Source organism: Oryctolagus cuniculus, chromosome 7, assembly GCF_964237555.1.
Source record: "Oryctolagus cuniculus chromosome 7, mOryCun1.1, whole genome shotgun sequence".
NCBI lineage: Eukaryota > Metazoa > Chordata > Mammalia > Lagomorpha > Leporidae > Oryctolagus > Oryctolagus cuniculus.
Window position 1 is genome coordinate 44268671 of NC_091438.1, and position 26050 is coordinate 44294720.

Consider the following 26050-nt stretch of genomic DNA (forward strand, 5'->3'; position numbering starts at 1 on the left):
GAAGCTCCTGACTCCTGTCTTTGTATCAGCTCAGCTCCGGCCAATGTGGTCATTTGGGGAGTGAATCAGCAGTTGGAAGCCCTCTCTGTCTCTCTCTCTATCTCTCTGTCTCTCTCTTTCTCTCTAACTCTGCCCTTGAAATAAATGAAAATAATTCTTTAAAAAGAAAAAAAAAAGGAATTTATTGGAGAATGTGTTCTGCTGCTAAGTAGACTTTTTAAAATTTGTTTACTCTTTTGAAAGGCAGAGTTACATAGAGAGAAGGAGAGATAGAGAAAGAGAGATTTACCCACTGGTTCACTTTCCAGATGGCCACAATGAACCAGTACCCATATAGGATGCCAATGTCACAGACGATGGCTTTACCCACTACACACAGTCCCAGCCCTCCAACTAAATGGATCTTAAAAGTACAGAACATGATCTTTTTTTCCCCAATCCATCTCCTTCAAATTTGAAATTCAAGAACAGCTGACTCTTGAAAAGACTGGAAGTGTACACATTCAAGTTATAGCTTTCAATAAAAAGTTTTTGTTTGTGGGTTTGTTATATTTTTCTTTGTAAATCACCTTTCTGTTTTCACTCAATTCTGGCTCATACAATTTCCTTAAGCAGAAATTAAGATGTCTATATGCGATCTGTGTCTGGACTCCCAAATTGCACCATATATGTTGTAGAGCCAGGATTTTTAGGTATTTTTATTTATTTAAATTTATTTAAACGTTTATTTACTTCTATTAATTGAGAGAGAGAGAGACAGAGACAGATTTTCCATCTTCTGGCTTACTTCCCAAATGCCTGCAATAGCCAGAGCTGGGCCAGGCTGGAGCACGGAGCCAGGAACTCAATCCAGGTCTCTCATGTGAGTGGCAGAGACTTAGGTGCTTGAGCCATCACTTACTGCCTCTCAGGATGTGCATTATTAGCAGGGAGCAGAGTTGAGGCTCGAATCCGGGCATTCCAGTATGGGACGTAAGCATCCCAAGAAGTGTCTTAAGTACTGCACCAAATGCCTACCCCTTTTGGTATTTTTAGACAATGATATTTAAAAAGTTGAATGGCTTAAACAATTTCACCAAAATAAGTGTGTTAATAGCTTAGATTGTATCTGCATCTTTTGAGACTTAACTGACTTTGAACTCAACTTTATTTGAACATATTTTCTCACATTGTTCATGGTAGTTAAATGTTATTTGCAAGAGTGAAACATCCTGAAATAGACTGAAAAAATGTGAAGATTCTTGCAATATAGTGTTTGAGTTAGGAAAAGAGACATCATAAAGGGAAAAAATGAATGTCAATGTCCTTACGCCCTATAAAACTGATTCTGACTGAAATAAGTTGCCAGCTTACCTGACACATTAGGAATGAGCCAAAATTGTGGTTTATTGTTGTCCACAAATTTAAGTCAGAGTCTTTATTCCTGAGATTTTTTGGAACTCCAGGTTACTTTACAAATTGAGAGAAGGAGCAAAAAGATCTTCATCAGAAACTACTCCATCTATTAGTGAGTCTTCTTGTCTGTATAGTTTCGTTGTAGAAAATTGTTGACCTCTTCTAATATTTTTGCTTATTGATTTGTGTATAGGTTTCACTGTCCAACCTGGAGGCCGTTGGAGTTTAGAGGTGGGACAGGTGTATGTCGTTACAGTAGAAGTGTTTGATAAAAGCAGCACAAAGGTCTATACTTCTAATGTGAGTCTCTCTTTTGTGCTTTTCTAGCTCTTTGAGTAACTTCTTGAATGTGCCATCTTTCTGGCCAAGAAGCCTTCTCTCTTTGTTTGCTTCCAGATTTACCCTTTAAAGTGCAAGTTTACTTTTTTTAGTTATTGTTATTAAATAGTTCCGTCCTTGAGGGATGCTAAGCTGGAAGTAGAAGATATAGTTCAGTTAGAATTATAGAAGAGTTGAAGAGGGGACCAGTGGTAAATCTGTGGAGGAAATCTTTATTCTACAACTTCACTTCAGAGGTGGTTACAAAGTTTTGTAGTGATTAGAGCAGCAGTGTGAACATCAGATGTGAAATGTTGTATTTGTTCTCCAGGGTCCTTTTTATCCCCCTAAGAACTATCAACTTATGGAATGGCATTAAAATTACATCAAAATTTGCATACGCTTTGATTCTTGTTATTCGTGATGGATCTTTCAAAAACTTAGTACCATTTTAAATTACATCTTCCCAACTTCGAATTTCCATGAGGCAAAGATTGTGTTTTCATTTCTTTATATGCTGACTGCATGGACATTGTTTTATAAATGCTTTGTGATGAAGATGGCTTTAGGGGAAGAATGTATCTTCAGGTTTGTGTTGCTGTTGGGCTGACTTTCAGAATCTCAGGATTACATACGACTTTCCAAAGGAGTACTTTGAAGAGCAACTAACTTCTGTGAATGGATCTTACCATGTAGTCAAAGCCTTGAAGAATGGTGTTGTGGTGATAAATGCATCCCTGACTTCCATCATTTCCCAGGTAGGAAGTAAAAGAATGGTCTGTGTATCCATAGAGCACAGAAGAGGGTTGACAGACTTGCCAATTTGCAAGTAGACATACCTGAGGTCTTTGAAAACATCACTGAAAATGTACATTATGATAAAACCATATATGGATTTCTAAAAGTTTTTGCACTAAAGTAAACCTGTCTTTTATTCCATTTTCCCATAAATTTTTTTTTGAAAAAGATTTATTTATTGATTTGAAAGGCAGAGTCACAGAGAGGCAGATGCAGAAGGAGAGAGAAAGAGAGAGGGACCCTCCATCCTCTGGTTCACTCACCAAATGGCCGCAACTGCCAGAGCTGAGCCAATCCAACGCCAGGAACCAGGAATTTCTTCCAGGTCTCCCATGTGGGTGCAGGGGCCCAAGCACCTGGGCCATCCTCTATTGCTTTCTCAGGCCACAGCATAGAACTGGATCGGAAGTAGAGCAGCTGGGACTTGAACTAGCGCCCATATGGGATGCTGGCATTGCAGGCAGCAATCTTACCCACTACGCCATAGCGCTGACCCCTCTCATAAACTTTTTAAAATAATATTTATTTATTTGAAAGGGAGAGTTACAGAGAGAGAGAGAGATCTTCCATCCACTAGATTTTCCATCTATCACTCCCCAAATGGCCACATCAGCCATGGTGGGGCCAGGCTGAAGTCAGGACCTGGAACTCTGTCCAGGTCTCCCAGGTGTGTGCACTTGGGCCATCTTCCACTGCTTTCCCAGGTGCATTAGCTGGATCAGAAGTGGAGCAGCCAGGACTTGAACTGGCACTCATATGGGATGCCTGCACTACAGGGCTTCACTATGCCATAGAGCCAGCACCCCCTTCCCAAACTTTCTGAAGTAACTTTGTATGGCATACACCACCTTTATCTCAAAAATGAAAAGGAAACTGGTAGACAGTACACTCAGTTTGTGCCTCTCCAAGTCTTCTGTCCAATCATTGTTATTCCATATCTGCATTTGTGGTCATGTGTATCATCTGGAATTCATTTAAGAAATGCACATTTTCTTTTTTTTTCCAGATCCAATTAATAGGTTTATCTATTAATTTCAAAATTTTCTCATACTGTTTGGGCAATATTTACATGCAAGTGATCCATATTCTAAGATTTTTCAAGGCAAATTTTAAGGCAAAAAGATGTTCAACTCCATAACAAGGAACAATTTTAAATCTAGAACTAAAACCAAATTCCATCAGTTCCACCATAATAAAAGTACAACAGATACACAGGTGTTCCTTGGTGGTGAAGAAGGGAAAATGCACATTTTTATAGGCGCATTTCCACATGTCATTGGCTCCACAGAGAGAACTTTTTATTCTAAAAATTGAGAGGGTTATTATGTCAATTTAGCCAAACCCCCAACATTGAAATTTTGCAATTCCAGGATTTTTACTATTGTAAATGGCATAACTGAGTATCTCTGACAGTTTTTCCTTTTGGTTAATTTCCATATGGTATAATGCCAGAAATAGATACGGAGTACAGGGATGAGGAACGAACTGTTTCTAATGCCTCAGAAATACATAAGTATACTGATTTTTTAAATTAATTTATTTGAAAGAGTGAGAGAGAGAGATATTCCATCTGTTGGTTCACTCCTCAAATAGCTGCAATGGCCAGGGGTGTGCCAAGCCGAAGCCAAGAGCTAGGAGCTTCCTCTGGGGCTCCCACATGAGCACAGGGGCCCAGGATCTTGGGCCATCTTCTGCTTTCCCAGGCACACTAACAGGGAGCTGGATCGGAAGTAGAGCAGCTGGGACTTGAACTGGCACCCATATGGGATGCCAGCACTGCAGGCTGTGGCTTAACCTGCTGCACCACAGCACCAACCCCCTGATTTTTTTGTTCTTGTTGTTTTTGTTTTCAAGAAAAGTGTGCTTTTGGTTTTTTGAGGGGAATTTTTTTTAAGATTTATTTATTTATTTGAATCTAAGAGTTACAGAGAGTGGGAGAGGCAGAGAGAAAGAGAGATCTTCCATGTGCTGGTTCACTCCTCAGATGTCCATAATGTTCAGGGCTGGACCAGATTGAAGCCAGGAGTCAGGAACTTCTTCCAGGTTTCCCACATGGGTGGCAGGGGCCCAAGCACTTGGGCTGTCTTCCACTGCTTTTCCCAGGCCATCAGCAGGGAGTTGGGTCGGAAGTGGAGCAGTATCCACATGGGATGCCAGCATAGCAAGCAGTGGTTTTACCTGTTATGCCAGCCCCAAGGTGAGTTTTTAAAAATACTTATTTATTTGTTTTCTTTTTTTAAAAAAGATTTATTTATTTTTTTATTTGAAAGTCAGAATTACACACAGAGAGAGGAGAGGCAGAGAGAGGTCTTCCATCTGATGGTTCACTCCCCAATTGGCCGCAACGGCTGGAGCTGCACCGATCTGAAGCCAGGAGCCAAGAGCTTCTTCCAGATCTCCCACATGGGTGCAGGGGCCCAAGGACTTGGGCCATCTTCTACTGCTATCCCAGGCCACAGCAGAGAGCTGGATCAGAAGAGGAGCAGCCGGGACTAGAACCGGCGCCCATATGGGATGCCGGCGCTTCAGGCCAGGGCTTTAACCCACTGTGCCACAGAGCACCGGCCCCTCAAATTCAAATTCATTCATTTTTTTACTATCTTCACTTTTTTCACCTAGACTTTCAAGGCAGGTTGCTGCCATTCTTTTTTTTTTTTTTTTTTTTTTGAAAGGTAGTGGGCCGGTGCTGTGGCTTAGCAGATAAAGCCGCTGCCTGCAGTGCTGGCATCCCGTATGCTCCACTTCCCATCAAACTCCCTGCTAATGCTCCTGGGAAAACATGCATCCATGTAGGAGACCCGGAAAAAGCTCCTGGCTCCTGACTTCAGATCAGCACAGCTCCGGCTGTTGGCAGCCATCTGGGGAATGAACCAGCAGATGGAAGACCCCTCTCTCTCTCTCCACCTCTGCCTCTCTGTAACTTTGTCTTTCAAATAAATAAATAAATCTTAAAAAAAAAAAAAGGCAGTTAAAGAAAAGCAGAGAGAGAGAGAGAGAGAGAGAGAGACAGAGAGAATTGGCCCGACAGCTTCTCTAACTTCAGGTCTTGTCACTTTCCCTTTCCTGCGCTTTAGAAATACTGACCTTTCAAGTTCCTAGAAAATGTCTTGTTCCTGTTTATCTCTAAATTTTCAGTTGTTGTGGTTTCGGTTTCTATAAACCAAGGGTGGCATATTTTTTTTCCTGCCAAGGGCCATTTGGGTATTCGTAACATCATTAGCAGATGATACAAAATTATCAACTTAAAATTAGCCTGTTATAGATTCATTAAATTTCAAATACTGCCTACAGGTGCCTCGGCAGGGCCAGACCAAATGATTTCCAAGGCCTGTGGGCCGGATGCTCCTCACCCTTGCATAAATGCACTTCCTTTAGTCTACAATACTTTCTCTCTGCCCACATAAAATTTCATAATCACCACACTTTTTTTTTTTTTAGACAAATGGTTTACAAATATTCTCTTCCATGCTGTAGTTTTCTCCTGGTCTGGCTCTTTTTAAAAATTTTTAGTTATTTTTATTTGAAAGGCTGAAACACACACACAGAGAGAGAAAGAGATCTTCCATTCCCTGGTTAATTTCCTAAATGCCTACATGGGATGCCCATGTGGAATGCCGGCACTGCAGGCAGTGGCTTTACCTGCTATGCCACAGAGCCGGCCCTGGTGATCACCTGCTGCCTTCCAGGGTGCACATGACCTGGAAGCTGGAATCAGAAATGGAGCTGAGACTTCGAGCCAGGCAAGCATCCCATTCCTGTTTTCTTGACACAGATGTTTGGTGGACAAGAATTTTAAATTTTGATGAGGTCCAATTTAATTTTTATTGTTATTTTTGTTGATTCTTGCTTTAGGTCATGAAGATTTGCCCCTATGTTTTCTTCTAGGAATATTATAGTCTTAGCTCTTATATTTAGGTCTTTTATACCTTTTCAGTTAATTTTTGTATATGCTCATCATTTTGATTTTCTTTTTTTTATTGTTAATTTCTTAATGGATAAGGATTAATGGTTGCTGCCAGTGCTGTGGCACAGTAGGCATGGTGCAGGCATCCCATATGGGCGCCAGTTCTAGTCCTGGCTGCTCCTCTTCCTATCCAACTCTGCTATGGCCTGGGAAAGCAGTAGAAGATGACCCAAGTCCTTGGGCCCCTGCATCCGCATGGGAGACCCAGAAGAAGCTTCTGGCTCCTGGCTTCAGATTGGCACAGCTCTGGCTGTTGTGGCCATTTGGGGAGTGAACCAGCAGATGGAAGACCTTTCTCTCTGTCTCTCTCTCTCACTGTCTGTAACTCTACCTCTCAAATAAATAAAATCTGCAGTGCCAGCATCCCATATGGGTGCCGGTTGGAGTCCCGACTGCTCCCCTTCTGATCCAGCTCTCTGCTATGGCCTTGGAAAGCAGTGGAAGATGGCCCAAGTGCTTGGGCCCCTGCACCCACGTTGGAGACCTGGAGGAGGTTCTTGTCTCCTGGCTTTGGATTGGCCCAGCTCCGGCCATTGTGTCATTTGGGGAGTGAACCAGCAGATGGAGGACCTCTCTCTCCCTCTTTCTCTCTTTCTCTCTCTCTCTCTCTCTCTCTCTCTCTCTGTCTCGCTGCTTCTGCCTCTCCGTAACTCTGCCTTTCAAATAAAATCTATTTTTAAAAGATTTATTTATTTATTTATTTATTTGAGAGGTAGAGTTACAGACAGAGAGAGGGAAAGACGGAGAGAGGTCTTCTTTCCACTGTTTCTCTCCCCAAATGACTGCAACGGCTGGAGCTGGGCTGATCTGAAGTCAGGAGCCAGGAGCTTACAGCAGAGAGCTGGATCAGAAGAGGAGCAGCTGGGTCTCAAATCAGCGCCCATATGGGGTGCTGGGCCTCAGGCAGTGGCTTTACCCACAATGCCACAGCGCTAGCCCCACAAGACATTTTCTAAAATTGTAACAATCGGGGCCAGTGTTATGGTGCAGTGGATTAAACCACCGTGTGCAAGACCAGCATCTCCTAGTGGAGCGCTTGTTTCATGGCTTCTGCAATTCCTAACCAGTTACCTGCTCATGCTTTTGGCAAGGCATCAAAAAATAACCCAGTGCAGCCAAGCAGGGAGTGAACCATCGGGTGGAAGATCTTGCTCTCTGTCTCTCCGTATTTTTCTGTCATTCTACCTTTCAAATAAATAAATAAATCTTAAAAGAAAAAGTGAAGTTGTAGCAATCTGGTTTCAACTGATACAAACTTAGCTTCAGTAAGACACAAAAACTGCTCCTATAGAGCTCTGTTCCTACCTCTTTATGTTGTTGTTGTCACAACTTACATCTTTTTTCCCCCTATTTATTTATTTTTTTGATTTGAAAGGTATAATGACACACTACTGATATTCTATCTGCTGGTTCACTCCCCAAATGCCGGCAACAGCCAGGCTGGGCCAAGCTGAAACCAGAAGCCAGGAATTTCATCTTGGCCTCCCACATGGACAACAGAGACCCCAAGCACTTGGGCCATCATCTGCTGCCTTCTCAGGTGCATTAGCAGGAAGCTGGATCAGGAGCAGAGGAGCTGTGAGCTGAAGTGTCACTCTGATATGGGGTGCTTAACCTGCCTCACCCCAAAGCCCAGCCTACCGCTCACATCTTTGTACATTGTGTGCCCATTAGCATAGGTTCATAATTACTGTTTTCTGCATGTGTTTTTTGAGTCATCCAAGAAGGAAAAGAGTTTAAAACCAAAATGTAATCAGTCAGTCCTCTGTATCTGTGGTTTCCACGTGCATAAAATCAACCATGGATGGAAAAGATTGGGCAAAATAATTGTGTCTGTATTGAACATGTTCAGACGTTTTTCCCTGTTATTATTCCATGCTAGAGTGGGGAACCTTTTTACTTCCAAGAGCCATTTGGATATTTATAATATCATTCATGGGCCATACAAAATTGTCAACTTAAAAACTAACCTGCTGTAGACTTATTGAATTTCAAGACCTGCCTGCAATTGCCTTGGCGGGGCCAGACCAAAGGATTTCACAGGCCTTATAATGGCCCATGGCTGGACATTCCCCACTCTGCAACAACACATTGTAGTAAGCATTTGCATACCATTTACATTATATTAGGTTTCATGAGTAATCTAGAGATGATTTAAAGTATACAGGAGGATACACATAGGTTATAAGAAAAAACTAGATCATTTTATATAAGGTATTTGAGCATCTGCAGATTTTGATATCCATGGAGTTTTAAGAATCAATCCTGTCATTTCAGCTTAAAGGATTCCCTTTAATATTTATTTTAAGATTTATTTGTTTGAAAGTCAGAGTTACACAGAGAGAAGGAGAGTTAGAGAGACAGAGAGGTCTTCTATCCGCTGGTTCACTCCCCAGTTGGCTGCAACGACTGGAGCTGCGCTGATCTAAAGCCAGGAGCCAGGAGCTTCCTCCAGGTCTTCCCATTCAGGTACAGGGACCCAAAGACTTGGGTCATCTTCTACTGCTTTCCCAGGCCACAACAGAGAGCTGGATCAGAAGTGGAGCAGCTGGGACTTGAACTGGCGCCCACATGGGATGCCGGCACTGCAGGTGGTGGCTTTACCTGATATGCCACAGTGCTGGCCCCATCCCTTTAATATTTCTTTTTCTTTTTTTATTTGAGAGATAGAGTTAGACAGTGAGAGAGAGACAGAGAGAAAGGTCTTCCTTCCGTTGGTTCACTCCCCTAATGGCCGCTACGGCCGGAGCTGCACTGATCTGAAGCCAGGAGCCAGGTGCTTCTCCTGGTCTCCCATGTGGGTGTGGGGCCCAAGCACTTGGGCCATCCTCTACTGCACTCCTGGGCCACAGCAGAGAGCTGGCCTGGAAGAGGGGCAACCGAGACAGAATCCAGCGCCCCAACTGGGACTAGAACCCTGGGTGCCGGTGCCGCAGGCAGAGGATTAGCTGAGTGAGCCACGGCGCTGGCCTAATTTCTGTCTCAAGAGGCAGACATTTGGCACAATGGTTATATCACCACTCGGGACACTCCCATACCTGGTTTGAATCCCTTCTGATTGAGATTCCTGTGAATATACACGTGGGATGCAGCAGATAATGGCAAGAAAACTTGGGTTGCTATCGCCCACATGGGAAATCCAGGTTGAGTTCTGGTACAGGCTTTGGTCTGGCCCAGCCTTAGCTGTTACCAGTGTTTAAGAAGTGAACCAGCAGGTGGACGGTTTCTCTCTGTCTCCTGCCTTTCAAATAAAGTGGAAATTAATTAGTTAAAATATTTTTCTAGTTCTGCATTGATGCTGTGTATGTGACAAGATGTTGATCTCATCATGGTTTTCATTACTTCTATAAGCATATTTGAGATAATTTAAAATCTTCTAATAAGTCCAATGTCTGCTTCCTAAGTAACAATTTCTGTTAATGTCTTTTTTCCTGTGACTAGGCCATTCTTTTATTTTTTTTAAAGACTTATTTAGGGGCCGGCGCTATGACGCAGCAGGAAAAGCCACCAACTGCCGTGCTGGCATCCCACATGGGCACCAGTTCAAGTCCCGGCTGCTGCACTTCAGATCCAGCTTTCTGCTATGGCCTGGGAAAGCAGTAGAAGATGGCCCAAGTACTTGGACCCCTGCACCCATGTGGGAGACCCGGAGGAAGTTCCTGTCTTCGGATCAGCACAGCTCCGATCATTGCGGCCAACTGGGGAGTGAACCAGTGGATGGAAGACCTCTCTCTCTCTCTCTGCCTCTCCTTCTCTCTGTGTGTAACTCTGACTTCCAAATAAATAAATAAATAAATCTTATCTTTTAAATAAAATAAACCTTATCTTTTAAAGATTTATTTATTTATTTGAAAGGCACAGTTACAGAGAGGCAGAGGCAGAGGAGACAGAGAGGTCTTCCATCTACTGGTTCACTCCCCAGATGGCCACAATGGCCAGAGCTGAGCTGATCTGAAGCCAGGAGCCAGGAACTTCTTCCAGGTCTCCCACATGGGTGCAGAGACCAAGGACTTGGGCCATCTTTTACTGCTTTCCCAGACCATCATCAGGGGACTGGATCAGAAATGGAGCAGCCAGGACTCAAACCAGCATCCATATAGGGATGCTAGTGCCAGAGACAGATGCTTAAACTACTATGCCACAGCGCTGGCAATAGGCCATCCCTTCATGTTTCTTTGCATGTTTTGTAACTTTTTTTGTCGAAATTTTGACATTTTTGTTTTTACAAAGTGGTAACTCTGGAAATCAGATTCTTCCCCTTCCCCAGGGTTTATTGTTGTTGCTTGCTGTGAGTTATAGTTTATATGCTTAGTGAGCTTCCTAAACTGTTTTTTAAGAGTATCTTCTTTGTCATGGTGGTCTCTGAGATCTCTGGTCCTTTGATCTGGTGTCAGCTAATGATCTGACAAACATTTTCTCAAGCTCCATGCTTATGTCACCTTTTTCTTGATTCCATGTTCACTTGCTTGCAATAAGCCTTTGGCAGTTTCCCAGAGTTCTGATATGGTTACTGTAAGAGTTTTTGCCCATCTTTTCTATGTAGGGATTCTTGTAACTCTGCACTTTGCCATTTTTGCTGATGTCTTCCGCCTGCTGGGATGTTTCATTGGGATTTATGACATTTTTATTTCTCTCTAATTATTTAAGAAATTAAAATTTTTAGTCCCATGCATTGGAAAGGACCCCTACTATAATGTGGAAAGAACCTCTACTAATTTGTGCTGTGCACTAACAAGAACCTGCTTTAAATTTCCATGCCAGTTTAGAACCCCCATACTGCACCAGGCAAGGTTAAAATACCACCAGGACAGGACTGTCCAAAGACCCAATCATAGTGTGTTAACTATGCATAAAAAAAAGACACTGTACAATTTAAAACAAATCTGACACAGCCTTATATTTAATTTTTTTCTTTAAAAGGAGTTGTGTACAGAAATGCTTCACAGACAAGAAAAAGAACTGTTCTAGAACCTACTTAATCATCACCATCCTCTTCATCTTCCTCTTCCTTTTCATGCATTTTGCAGCCCTGACAACTTCCTTTTTTGTTGTATGAGGTTTTCCTTTAGCTCAATATCAACAGTATCCTTTTCGTGTTTTGCCCTCAGCTTAGCATCCTTCTTTCTAGGGGACTGTCACCTGCTGCAGTGTTCTTCCACGTTTCTCCCTGTTTCTCTGCAGCACCACCAATGGATAGGCTGGGATGTTCCCTTTTGATTTGGGGCTATCAGAGAACGGAACAAGGAAGGCCAAAGGAGCCCTCTTGAGTGCCTGGGACCCTTGAACTTCTTTCTTGTTTCCCCTTTAGCAGGGAGATAGGCTTTTATTTCTCTTTCACAATGAGCCTTGTCTGCCTTTGCCATGTCTTCAAATTTTCCCTTCTCTTTAGCAGGCGTGAGAACTTCTCTGAGAACTTCTTAGAAAACTCTGAGGAGTTGACAGAAGCATCTGAATGTTTCTTGTTGTGCTGTCCCCAGCAAGTTTGCATGAAGAATGTGCAAACATGTCATCTCCTTTGCCCCTGTTTAGTTATTTTTCCTCGTGGAGGTACAGAGTCACCCAGTGCCTGTCTGGCTTTCACTTGTCCTGGCGCTGTCTCTTTGGAGCTCAGTGGACTGTGGGAGCAGGGCTAGACACAATATCTTTCCCTATAATTAACACGTTGTATTCGTATATTTGTCACAATTGATGAACCACACCTTGTTTCCCCTATTTATTTTTTATTTTATTTTTAAAAAATATTTATTTAAGGCCGGCACCGCGGCTCACTAGGCTAATCCTCCGCCTAGCGGCGCCGGCACACCGGGTTCTAGTCCCCGTCGGGGCGCCGGATTCTGTCCCGGTTGCCCCTCTTCCAGGCCAGCCCTCTGCTGTGGCCAGGGAGTGCAGTGGAGGATGGCCCAGGTGCTTGGGCCCTGCACCCCGTGGGAGACCAGGAAAAGCACCTGGCTCCTGGCTCCTGCCATCGGATCAGCACGGTGCGCCGGCCGCAGCGCGCAAGCCACGGCGGCCATTGGAGGGTGAACCAACGGCAAAGGAAGACCTTTCTCTCTGTCTCTCTCTCTCACTGTCCACTCTGCCTGTCAAAAAAAAAAAATTATTTATTTGAAAGGCAGAGAAAGAGAAGTGCAGGCGTGGGGAGAGAATCTTCCATCAGTTAATTTATTCCCCAAATGGCTGAATGAGCCGGATCTGGGCTTACCCGAAGCCAGGAACCAGGAGCTTCTTCTAGATCTCCCTCATAGATGCAGGGACCCAAGAGCTTCAACCGTCTTCTGCTGCTTTCAGGGAGCTGAATCAGAAGTGGGGCAGCTGGGACTTAAACTGGCACCCATATAGAATGCCGGCACCACAGACGGCAGCTTTACCTGCTGTGCTGCGGCACCAGCCTCTCCTCTGTCAAAGTCCCTCTCCTCCCAGCTTCTAGTAATCAGCATTCTGCATTCAGATTGAGGTTTTTGGTTTTATTTTTTTTTTAGCTCCTACAGATGAGTGAGAATATGCAGTGTTTGTCTTTCTGTGTCTTACTTGTTTCACTTAATATGGTGTTCTCTAGTTCCAGCCAATTTCATTTTTTATAACTGGTTAGTATTCTATATTATCTCTAACCATTCATCTGATGATGGACACTTTGGTTGATTCTATATCTTGGCTATTGAGAACAGTGCAATAGTAAACATGGTGGAATAGGTGTCTCTGATAAAATTTCATGTCTGTATATATATATGTATATATATATATACACACACCCAATAGTGGGATTGCTGTACTGTATAGCAGTTCTATTTCTAGGCTTTTTAAAAAAATATTTATTTATTTATTTGAGAAGAGGCAGAGAGAGAGAGAGAGGTCTTCCATACACTGGTTCACTCCCCAATTGGCCGCAATGGCCGGAGATGCGCTAATCCGAAGCCAGGAGCCAGGAGCTTCTTCCAGGCCATAGCAGAGAGCTGGATCGGAAGTGGAGCAGCTGGGACTTGAACTGGCGCCCATAAGGGATGCCGGTGCTTCAGGCCAGGGCATTAACCCACTGTGCCACAGTGCCAGCCCCTATTTATTTATTTGTAAGACAGAGTTATGAGGCAGTAGGAAGGCAGAGAGAGGTCTTCCATCTGCTGGTTCATTCCCCAGATGGCTGCAATGGCCAGGGCTGGGCAGTCTGAAGTCAGGATCCAGGAGATTTTTCCAGTTCTCCCACATGGGTGCTGGGCCCCAAGCACTTGGACTACCACCTGCTGCTTTTCTGTGCACATTAGCAGGGAGCTGGATGGAAACTGGAGCAGCTGGGTTTGGTACTGTGGCATAACCAATAAAGCCACTACCTGCGGTGCTGGCATCCCATATGGATTCTGGTTCGAGTCCCAGCTGCTGCACTTCCAATCCAGCTCTCTGCTATGGCCTGGAAAAGCAGTAGAAGATGGCCCAAGTTCTTGGGCCCCTGCTGCACCCTTGTGGGAGACCCAGAAGAAGCTCCCGGTTCCTGGCTTTGGATTAGTGCAGCTCCAGCCATTATGACCACTTGGGGAGTGAACTAGCGGATGAAAGACCTCTATTTTTCTGCCTCTGCCTTATCTTTAAGTTTGCCTTTCAAATAAATAAATCGAAAGAAAGAAAGAAAGAAGGGAGGGAGGGAGGGAGGGAGGGAGGGAGGAGAGAGAGAGAGAGAGGAAGGAAGGAAGGAAGGAAGGAAGCAAGCAAGGAAGGAAGGAAGGAAGGAAGGAAAAGAGGAGCAGCTGGGACTTGAACTGACACCCATATGGGATGCCGGCATTTGCAGGTGACAGTTTTACTCACCATGCCACAGCACCTGCCTTGCTATTTCTAATTTTTAAAGAAATCTCCATAGAGGCAGTGCAGCAGGTTAAGCTACTACCTGCAGTGCCAGCATCGCATATTGGGTCCGGTTTGTGTCCCTGCTGCTCCACTTGCAATCCAGCTCCCTGCTGATGGCCTGGGAGAAACAGATGAAGACGGTTCAAATGTTTGGGCCTCTGTCACCCAAATGGGAGACCTGGATGAAGCTTCTGGCTCCTGGCTTCAGCCTGGCCCAGCCCTGGCTTTTGTGGCCATCTAGGGAATGAACCAGTGAATGGAAGATCTCCCTCTCTATCCCTCTCTCTCTGTAACTCTGCCTTTCAAATAAATAAATAAACTAATCTTTAAAAAAAAAAAAAGAGGGGCTGGTGCTGTGGCATAAGATGCTAAGCCTCTGCCTGTGGCGTTGGCATCACATATGAGCTCCAGTTTGAGTCCCAGCTGCTCCACTTTTGATCCAGCTCTCTGCTTATGGCCTGGGAAAGCAGTAAAAGAGGGCCACTGCACCTGCATAAGAGACCCAGAAAAAGCTCCTGGCTCTGGCTTCAGATCAGCTCAGCTCCAGCCATTGTGGAAGTGAACCAGTGCATGGAAGATCTTTCTCTCTGTCTCTCCCTCTGTCTGTCTGTAATTCTACTTCTCAAATATAAAATCTTTCAAAAAATAATTTCCCTTTAAACTTTGTCAATAAAAATTATAAATCTTCAAAACTAAAGCAAAAAAAAGAATTCCCCATTCTCTGTCCTCACCAGCATTTGTTCCTTTCTGTCTTTTTGATAATAACCATTCTAACAGGAGTGAGGTGATCATCTCCTTGAAGTTTTGATTTGCACTTCCCTAATGGCTAGTGATACTGAGCATTTTTTCATGTATTTCTTCTTTAGAGAACTCTTTTTTGTTAAAGATTTATTTATTTTACTTAAAAGAGTTACACAGATGGCCGGCGCCGTGGCTCAGTAGGCTAATCCTCCGCCTTGCAGCGCCGGCACACCAGGTTCTAGTCCCGGTCGGGGCGCCGGATTCTGTCCCAGTTGCCCCTCTTCCAGGCCAGCTCTCTGCTGTAGCCTGGGAGTGCAGTGGAGGATGGCCCAAGTACTTGAGCCCTGCACCCCATGGGAGACCAGGAGAAGCACCTGGCTCCTGCCTTTGGATAGGCGCGGTGCGCTGCGGCGGCCATTGGAGGGTGAACCAACGGCAAAAGGAAGACCTTTCTCTCTGTCTCTCTCTCTCTCTCGCTGTCCACTCTGCCTGTCAAAAAAAAAAAAAAAAAAAAAAAGAGTTACACAGTTACACAGAGAGAGAAGGAGAGGCAGAGAGAGCGAGAGAGGTCTTCCATCCGCTGTTCACTCCCCAATTGGCCGCAACAGCTGGAGCTGTGCCGATCTGAAGCCAGGAGCCAGGAGCTTCCTCTGGGTCTCCCACATGGATACAGGGGCCCAAGGGCATGGGCCATCTTCTACTGCTTTCCCAGGCCATAGCAGAGAGCTGGATAGGAAGTAGAGCAGCCAGGACTAGAACCAGTGACCTTTAGAGAACTCTTTGTTCAGATTCTTTGCCCATTTCTCTTTCTTTCTTTCTTTCTTTCTTTCTTTCTTTCTTTCTTTCTTTCTTTCTTTCTTTCTTTCTTTCTTTCTTTCTTTCTTTCTTTCTTTGACAGGTAGAGTTATAGACAGTAAGAGAGACAGAGAGAAGGGTCTTCCTTCCATTGGTTCACTCCCCAAATGGCCGCTACGGCCAGCGCTGCGCCAATCCGAAGCCAGAAGCCAGGTTCTTCTTCTTGGTCTCCCATTCGGTTTCAGGAGCCCAAGCACTTGGGCCATCCTCCACTGCCTTTCTGGGCCACAACAGAGAGCTGGACTGGAAGAGGAGCAACCAGGACTAGAAATGGTGCCCATATAGGATGCTGGCACCACAGGCGGAGGATTAACTAAGTGAGCCATGGTGCCGGCCCCTTTGCCCATTTCTTAACTGGATTGGTTTTCTGTTGATGTTGAGTTTTTTGAATTGCTGGTATATTCTGTATTATTCCTTTGTCGTATAAGTAGCTTGCAAATATTTCTCTCATTTTGTTGGATGTCTCTTCACTTTATTGATTGTTTCCTTTGCTATGCAGAAGCTTCTAAAGTTGATATAATCCCATTTTCCCAGTTTAGCTTTTGTTGCCTGCACTCTTGGGGTCTTATCCAAGAAATCATTGCCTATACCAATGTTTTAAATTAATTCCTCTATATTTTCTCATTTTTAGAAATTAAAAAATATTATATGAAAGGCAGGGTTACAAAAAGAGAAGAAGAGAGAGAAATCTTCTATCTGCTGGTTCATTCCCCAAATGGCTGCAATGGCTGAGGCTGGGGCTCAGCCAGACTGAAGCCAGGAGCTTAGAATTCATCCCTGTCTCCCATTTGGTGCAGGGGCCCAGGGACTTTGGCCATCTTTCACTGCTTTCCTAACTGCTTAGCAGGGCTCAAAACAGCACTCATATGGAATACACCAGCTTAACCTGCTGTACCGCAAAGCTGCCCCACCTGTAAGTTTTTTTCTATTGAGTTCATAGTTTCAGTTCTTACATGTAGATCTTTGATCCACCTGGAGTTGCCTTTTTTTTTTAAAAAAAAAAAGGATGTATTTATTTGAAAGGCAGAGTTAGAGAGAGAGAGATCTTCCATCTACTTGTTTGCTCTCTAAATGGCCGCAATGGCCAGGACGAGGCCAGGTTAAAGAGAAGATCCAGGATCTTCATCTGTCCAGGTCTTCCATGTGGGTGCAGGGGTCCAATCACTTGGGTCATTTTTGCTGCTTTCCCAGGCACATTAGCAGGGAGCTGGATGGGAAGTGGAGCAGCTGGGACTTGAACAGGTGCCCATATGAAATGCTGGTGTCACGAGTAGCAGCTTAATCTGCTATGCCACAGTGCCAGCCCCTGGAGTTGATTTTTGTATATGGTGAGAGGTAGGGATCTCATTTCCTTCTTCTACATATGTATGTCCAATTTTGCCAGAACCATTTATTAAAAATAATATGCTTTCTGTAATGAGTGTTCTTGACATTTTTGTTAAAAATCAGTTGACTGTACATATGTGTATTAATTTCTGGGCCCTCTATTCTGTTCCATTAATCTGTATGTCAGTTTTTAATGCCAATATATTGTTTTATTACTATAGCTTTGTAGTATGCTTTGAGATCAGATATTGTCATCTCCACCTTTATTTATTTATTTGCTCAAGATCACTTTGGCTGTTCTGGGTCTTTTGTGGTTCCACTATAAATTTTGGGATTGTTTTAATAATTCTGCAAAGAATGTCATTGGTATTTTTGTTTGTTGGTTTGTTTAAAGATTTAGTTATTTATTTGCTTATTTGAGTCTGGTACCTTAGACTGCTCAACCATCCTGACACCATTTGCTTATTTGAAAGGCAGAGCAAGAGAGCAAGAGAGAGAGAGAGAGAGAGAGAGAGAGATCTTCCATCTGCTGTTTTGCTTCCCAAATCGCCCCACTAGCCAGACCTGGGCCAGGACATAGCCAGGACCCAAAAATTCCATCATGGCCTCTCACATGAGTGGTACTTGAATCATCTTCCACTGCTTTTTTCTGTAGCAATATCAGGAAGCTGGATCAGAAATGGAGCAGCTGGGACTTGAACTAGCACTCTTATATGGGATGCCAGCATTGCAAGGGATGCCTCAACCCACTGTGCCACAATGCTGGCCCCTATCATTGGTATTTTGATAGGGATTGCATTGAGTCTCTAGATTGCTTTAGGCAGTATGGAAATTTTCACAATATTAATTCTTCCAATCTATGGGCGGGGAATATCTTTCCACATTTTTGTGTGTATCATTGATGATTTCTTCCATAGTGTTTTATAAATTTTCATTGTAGAGATCTTTCACTTCTTTGGTTAAATTTATTTCTAAATATTTAGTTTTTTTGTAGCTGTTCTAAATGGGATTTCTGCCTTGATTTCTCCTTCAGCAAGATCACTATTGGTGTATAAAAATGCTATTTTTTTCTGTATGTTGATTTTGTATCCTACAGTTCTGCTGAATTGGCTTGTAAGTTGTAACAGCTTTTTGGTGGAGTTGTACAAAATCATGTCTTTTGCAAGCATGGATACTTTGATTTCCTCTTTTCCAATTCTGCTGCTCTTTCTTTCTCTTTCCTAGTTTCCCTTCTAATACTTTCCAAACTGTATTGAATGAGAGGGGTAAAAGAGGACATCCTGGTCTTGTTCCAGATTTGAGGGGAAATGCTTTCAGCCTTTCCCCATTCAGTATGATATTGGTTTGCCATATTAGTCTTTAAGATTTTGAGGAATGTTCCCTTTGTACCTAATTTGTTGAGGGTTTTTTTTTTTAAATATTTATTTATTTACTTGAAAGTCAGAGTTACACACAGAAAGAAGGAGAGGCAGAGAGAGAGAGAGAGAGAGAAAAGGGGGGGGGGGGGTCCTCCATCTGCTGGATCAATCCCCAGAGGGCCACAAGGGCCAGAGCTGTGCTGATCCAAAGCCAGGAGCCAGGAGCTTCTTCTGGGTCTTCACACAGGTGCAGGGACCCAAGGACTTGGGCCATCTTCTACTGCTTTCCCAGGCCATAGCAGAGAGCCAGACAGGAAGTGTAGCAGCGGGGACTTGAACACACGCCCACATGGGATGCTGGCACTGCAGGCGGTGCCTCTACCCGCTACACCACAGCGCCCACCCTGTTGAGGTTTTTTATAATGAATTGATGTTGAATCTTATCAAATGCTTTCTCGAAGTGTCAATTTCATTTCTATAGATTTTGTTTTAGGTGCTCTGTTGGTTCTCACGGGTCAGGGAAAACGTATGGTATTGTCCCTTTGGGACTGGCTATTTCACTCAGTATGTGTTCCAGATTCCACCATCTTGTTGCAAATGACCAGATTTCATTTTTTTTACCACTGTGTAATATTCCATACTGTACATATCCCATAATTTCTCTATCCAGTCTTTGGTTGATGGGCATTTAGGTTGATTATGTGTCTTAGCTATTGTGAGTTGAGCTGCAATAAAAGTGGAGATGAAGATAATGTTTTTGTTTACTGACTTCGTTTCCCTTGGGTAAATTCCCAGGAGTAGGATGGCTGCGTCATATGGTAGGTCTATATTCAGATTTTGGAAATATCTCCATACTGTCTTCCATAGAGACTTTACCGTTTACATTCTCACCAAAAGTGGATTAGGGTACCTTTTCCCCACATCTTTGCCAGCATTTGTTGTTTGTTGATTTCTGTATCAAAGCTATTCTAACTGGTTTCTAACTGAAACCTCACTGTGGTTTTGATTTGCATTTCCCTGACAGCTAGTAATCCTAAACATTTTTTCATGTGTCTTTTGGCCATTTGGATTTCCTCTTTTGAAAAATGTTTGTTTGGGGCCGGCGCCGCGGCTCAATAGGCTAATCCTCTGCCTGCAGCGCCAGCACACCGGGTTCTAGTCCCGGTCGGGGCGCCGGATTCTGTCCCAGTTGTCCCTCTTCCAGGCCAGCTCTCTGCTGTGGCCTGGGAGTGCAGTGGAGGATGGCCCAAGTGCTTGGGCCCTGCACCCCATGGGAGACCAGGAGAAGCACCTGGCTCCTGCCATTGGATAGGCGCGGTGCGCCGGCTACCGTGCACCGGCCGTGGCGGCCATTGGAGGGTGAACCAACGGCAAAAAGAAGACCTTTCTCTCTGTCTCTCTCTCTCTCACTGTCCACTCTGCCTGTCAAAAAAAAAAAAAAAAAAAAAAAAAAGTTTGTTTGGGCCGGCGCTGTGGTGCAGCGGGTTAACGCCCTGGCCCGAAGCGCCGGCATCCCATATGAGTGCTGGTTGTAGTCCCAGCTGCTCCTCTTCCAATCCAGCTCTCGGGTATGGCCTGGGAAAGCAGTAGAAGATGGCCCAAGTCCTTGGGCCCCTGCACCCATGTGGGAGACTTGGAAGAAGCTCTTGGCTGCTGGCTTCAGATCGGTGCAGCTCCTGCCGTTGCAGCCGTCTGGGGAGTGAACCAGTGGATGGAAGACCTCTCTCTGTCTCTACCTCTCTCTGTAACTCTGTCTTAAAAAAATAATAAAAAAAAGAAAAAAACAAAAAATGTTTGTTTAAGTCCTTGGCCCATCTCTTAACTGGGTTGTTTGTTTCATTGTTGCAGAGTTTCTTGATCTCTGTATATTCTGGTTATTAATCCTTTATCGGTTGCCTAGTCTGCAGATAATTTCTTCCATTCTATCAGTTGCCACTTCACTTTCCTGAGTGTTTCTTTTGAAGTACAGAAACTTCTCAATTTAGTGTAATCATTTTGGTTAATTTTGGTTTAGATTGACTGTACCTCTGGGGTCTTTTCCAAGAACTCTTTGCCTATGCCAATGTCTTTCAGGATTTCCCCAATGTTCTCTAATAATTTGATGGTTTCAGGTCATAGATTTAGATCTTTAATCCATGTTGAATGGATTTTTATGTAAGGTGTAAGATAGGGGTCTTGCTTCATACTTCTGCATGTGGAAACCCAGTTTTCCCAGCACCATTTGTTGAAGAGACTGTCCTTGTTCCAGGGATTGGTTTTAGCTCCTTGGTCAAATATAAGTTGGTTGTGGATACTTGGATTGATTTCTGGCATTTCTATTCTGTTCCATTGGTCTATCTATCTGTTTTGTTTTGTTTTTTGCTTTTTTTTTTTTTTTACCAGTGCCAGGATGTTTTGATTATAATTGCCTTGTAGATTGTCTTTTTTTTTTATTTATTTGTAAGAGTTACACAGAGAGAAGAAAGGCAGAGAGAGAGAGGGAGAGAGAGAGAGAGAGTCTTCCATCCACTGGTTCACTCCCCAGTTGGCCACAACGGCTGGAACTGCCAATCCAAAGCCAGGAGCCAGAGTACACGGGTACAGGGGCCCAAGGACTTGGGTCATCTTCTACTGCTTTCCCAGGCCATAGCAGAGAGCTGGATAGGAAGTGGAGCAGCTGGGTCTCAAACCAGCACCCATGTGGGATGCCAGCGCTTCTGGCCAGGGCATTAGCCAGCCCCTTATAGTATGTCTTGAAATCTGGTATTATGATGCCTCAAACTTTTTTTTTTTTTATTGTATAAGATTGCTTTAGCTATTCGAGGACTCCTGTGCCTCCATATGAATTTCAGCATCATTTTTTCTAGATCTGAGAAGAATGTCTTTGGTATTTTGATTGACATCACATTAAATCTCTAAATTGCTTGCAGAAGAATGAACATTTTGATGATATTGATTCTTCCAATCCAAGAACATGGAAGATTCTTCCATTTTTTTGTATCTTTTTCTATTTCTTTCTTTAATGTTTTATGATTCTCATAGTAGAGATCTTTGACATCCTTGGTTAACTTTATTCCAAGATATTTGATTTTTTTTTGTAGCTATGGTGAATGGGATTGATTTTAGAAACTCAATCTCAGCCTTGGCATTATCTGTGTATACAAAAGCTGTTGATTTTTGTGTATTGACTTTATATCCTACTGCTTTACCAAACTCTTCTATGAGTTCCAGTAGTCTCTTAGATGTGGGGAAAAAGGTACCCTAATCCACTTTTGGTGAGAATGTAAACTGGTAAAGTCTCTATGGAAGACAGTATGGAGATATTTCCAAAATCTGAATATAGATCTACCATATGACGCAGCCATCCTACTCCTGGGAATTTACCCAAGGGAAACGAAGTCAGTAAACAAAAAAGTTATCTTAGAGGAGTCTTGGATCCCTTATATATAGAATCATATCATCTGCAAATAGGATAGTTTGACTTCCTCCTTCCCAACTTGTATCCCTTTGATTTCTTTTTCTTGCCTAATGGCTCTGGCTGAAATTTCCAGGACTGTCTTGAATAGCAGTGGTGAGAGTGGGCATCCTTGTCTGGTACCAGATCTCAATGGGAATGCTTCCAACTTTTCCCTATTCAATATGATGCTGGATGTCATATTACATTATTAATCTTTTGATGTCTGCAGACTCTGTAGAGATGTCTCCTCATTCATTCTAATATTGGTAATTTCTGTCTCTCGTTTACTTTATGAATCTAGCTAGGAATCTATCAATATTATTGTTCTTTTCAAAGAACAAGCTGTTAGTTTCATTTTTTTCTGTTTCATTGATTTATACTTTTATTCTACTTAATTTGGATTTAATATGTTTTTCTATTTTAAAGTTTCTTATCGTAGAAGAATCTTTTGAAGATAATTGGCTTTATATCTTTCTTCTTTTCTAATATAAGCACTTATGCCATATTCTATTGGTCATTTAGATCAATCTTTTTTTTTTTTTTTTGACAGGCAGAGTGGACAGTGAGAGAGAGAGACAGAGAAAGGTCTTCCTTTGTTGTTGGTTCACCCTCCAATGGCCGCCGCAGCCGGTGCGCTGAGGCCGGCACATGGCGCTGATCCGAAGGCAGGAGCCAGGTGCTTCTCCTGGTCTCCCATGGGGTGCAGGGCCCAAGCACTTGGGCCATCTTCCACTGCACTCCCGGGCTACAGCAGAGAGCTGGCCTGGAAGAGGGGCAACCGGGACAGAATCCGGCGCCCCGACTGGGACTAGAACCTGGTGTGCTGGCGCCGCAAGGCGGAGGATTAGCCTAATGAGCCGCGGCGCCGGCTTTTTTTTTTTTTTTACAGCAGACAGGCAGAGTTAGTGAGAGAGAGAGTGATAGACAGTGAGAGAGAGGGAGACAGAGAGAAAGGTCTTCCTTCTGTTCGTTCACTTGCCAAATGGCTACTATGGCCGGCGCTGCACTGATCCAAAGCCAGGAGCCAGGTGCTTCTCCTGGTCTCCCATGTGGGTGTGGGGCCCAAGCACTTGGGCCATCCTCTACTGCCCTCCTGGGCCACAGCAGAGAGCTGGACTGAAGAGGAGCAACCGCAACAGAACCGGCGCCCCAACTGGGACTAGAACCCAGGGTGCTGGCGCTGCAGGCGGAGGATTGGCCTAGTGAGCCGCAGCGCCAGCCAAACTTTTTTTTTTTTTTTTTTTAAGATTATTTGAAAGTTAGAGCAACAGAGAGAAGGAGAGAGATATACAGAGAAATCTTTTGTCTGCTGGTTCACTCTCCAGACAGTTGCAACAACCAGGTCTGGATCAGACTGAGGCCAGGAGCCAGGAACTCCACACGACTGACAGAGTCCCAGGTATTTGGGTCATCTTCAACTGCCTCCCCACGCACATCAGCAAGAAGCTAGACCAGAATTGTAATAGTCAGGACTTGAAGTAGCACTCCAATGAGGGATGTTGGTATCACAAGCATTGGCTTAATCCATTGCACCACAAGACCTGCCCTTAAACTAAACTTTTTTTAAGAAAATAATTTTTAAAAGATTTATCTATTTATTTGAAAGGCTGAGTTATAGATAGGGAGGGAGGGAGGGAGGGAGGGAGAGAGAGAGAGAGAGAGAGAGAGCTCTTCCATTCACTGGTTCACTCCCCAAATGGCCACAATGGCCAGGGCTGGTGCAGGTTGAAGCCAGCAGCCTGGAACTCCATCTAGGGATCTGCTGTTTTCCCAGGTGCATTAGCAGGGAGCAGCAGGAGCTTGAACTGAGTCCCATATGGAATTTCAGCATCACAGGCTGCAGCTTAACCCACAGCACTCTCCCCAGAGCAATCTTGATAAAATGTAGAGGGACCTACACAAGGATATGAATATTAGGGGTCAGAGATCATTGGGAGCCATCTTGTAGGCTAATTATTATTAATAGGTTCTCTGTCGATTCTTGGGACTCTAATATATATTATTAGACTAAACATACTAATGGTCCTGTTTCCATTGATAAAGTAAGTACTGGCATTCCACAGCGTGCAACAGCAACACAGCTATTTAAATTATCACTTGAAGAAAATGCTGTCACAGGGGCTGGTGCTGTGGCATAGTAGGCTAAGCCTCTGCCTGTGGCACTGGCATCCCATATGTGTGTTGGTTGGAGTCCCAGCTGCTCCTCTTCTGACCTAGCTCTCTGCTGATGGCCTGGGAAAGCAGTGGAAGATGGTTCAAGTGCTTGGGCCCCTGCACCTGCATGGGAGACCTGGAAGAAGCTCCTTACTCTTGGCTTTGGATCAGCGCAGCTCTGGCCCTTGCAGCCCTCTTTGGATTGAGCCAGTGGATGGAGGATCTCTCTCTCTCTCTCTCTCTCTCTCTCTCTCTCTCTCACTCTAACTCTTCTTTCAAATAAATAAATAAATGTTTAAAAAAAAAAAAAAAAAGAGGGGCCGGCGCCGTGGCTCATTTGGTTAATCTTCCACCTGCAGTGCCAGCATCCCATATAGGTGCTGGGTTCTAGTCCCGGTTGCTCTTCTTCCAGTCCAGCTCTCTGCTGTGGCCCGGGAGGGCAGTGGAGGATGGCCTGAGTACTTGGGTCCCTGCACCCACATGGGAGACCAGGGAGAAGAACCTGGCTCCTGGCTTTGGATTGACACAATGCTGGCCGTAGTGGCCATTTGGGGAGTGAATCAACAGAAGGAAGACCTTTTTCTCTGTCTCTCTCTCTCTCACACTGTCTGTAACTCTACCTGTCAAATAAATTAAAAAAAAGAAAGAAAGAATAAGAAGAGGCCGGTGCTGTGGTGTAGCAGGTAAAGTCACCACCTTGCAGTGCTGGCATCCCATATGGGCACCAATTTGAGTCCTGGCTGCTCCAGTTCTGATCCAACTCTCTGCTATGGCCTGGGAAAGCAGTAGAAGATGGCCCAAGTCCTTGGACCCCTGCATCCATATGGGAGCCAGAAGAAGCTCCTGATTCCTGGCTTCAGATCAGCACAGCTCTGGCCATTGTGGCCAATTTGGGAGTGAACCAGAGGATGGAAGACCTCTCTCTCTCTCTCTCTCTCTCTCTCTCTCTCTCTCTCTCTCTTTCTCTGCCTCTCCTCTCTCTGTGTAACTTTTGATTTTCAAATAAATAAATAAATCTTTCAAAAAATAATGAAAGAAAATGCAGTCACATATAGAAGGCAAGGCCTTGGGTAGCCAAGTGTTTGCTGACAACACATTTTAGTGAAGGGATGATACTGATTGTTACTTCTATAATAGGCTTGTGCTGCATCATATGGGGAAAGAAAATTATTAGATCAGAGCTTTAAATTTCCAGCTCAGTATCCATTTAAGAGATCCGAAAAGCTTCTATGATTACCCTTATTCTGAAATCACAATGCAATTAAAATCAACAATAGGGGTGGGCATTGTGGCACAGCAAATTGAGCCACAACTTGGGACACCTGCATCCCATATGCCAGTGCTGGTTTGTGTCTCAGCAACTCTGATTCTGATTCTACTTCCTGCTGATGCATCCTGGAAGGTAGTAGATGAGGATTCAAGTGCTTGAGCTCCTGCCACCCACATGGGAGACCCAGATAGAATACCTGGCTCTTGGCTTCTGCCTGCCCCAAACCTGGCTGTTGTGGCCAGTTGGGGAGTGAACCAGCAGATATAAGATATCTCTGTCTCTGTCTCTGTCTCTCCCTCTCTCTGTCACTCTTCATTTCAAATGAATGAATGAATTAATGTGGGACTGGCATTGTGGCACAGTGTGTTAAGCCACTGCCTATGTCATTGGCATCCCATATCAGAGCACCAGTTGGAGTCCCTACTGTTCCACTTCTGATCCAGCTCCATGCTAATGCACCTGAGAAAGCAGTGGGATATGGCCCATGTGGGTTACCAGATGGAATTCCTGGCTCCTGGGTTTGTCCTAGCCCAGTGTTTTGGGAAGTGAACCAGCAGGTAGAAGATCACTTTCTGTTTCCCTCTGTCCCTATGTCTTTCAAA

General features: G+C 44.1%; 1 protein-coding gene across 3 annotated transcripts in view; it reads left to right on the forward strand.

Moving 5' to 3' along the window:
- The window catches only part of NUP210L (nucleoporin 210 like), a 125805-nt gene that overhangs the window by 22126 nt on the left and 77629 nt on the right, over nt 1-26050 (forward strand). For 2 of the 3 annotated variants that reach the window (XM_070077684.1, XM_002715340.5), the window contains exons 8-10: nt 624-692; nt 1589-1695; nt 2331-2471. In XM_070077684.1, coding sequence (XP_069933785.1) covers nt 624-692; nt 1589-1695; nt 2331-2471 — 317 coding nt within the window. The remainder of the gene's footprint in view (nt 1-623; nt 693-1588; nt 1696-2330; nt 2472-26050) is intronic. The other variant, XM_070077685.1, reaches the window with a different exon arrangement.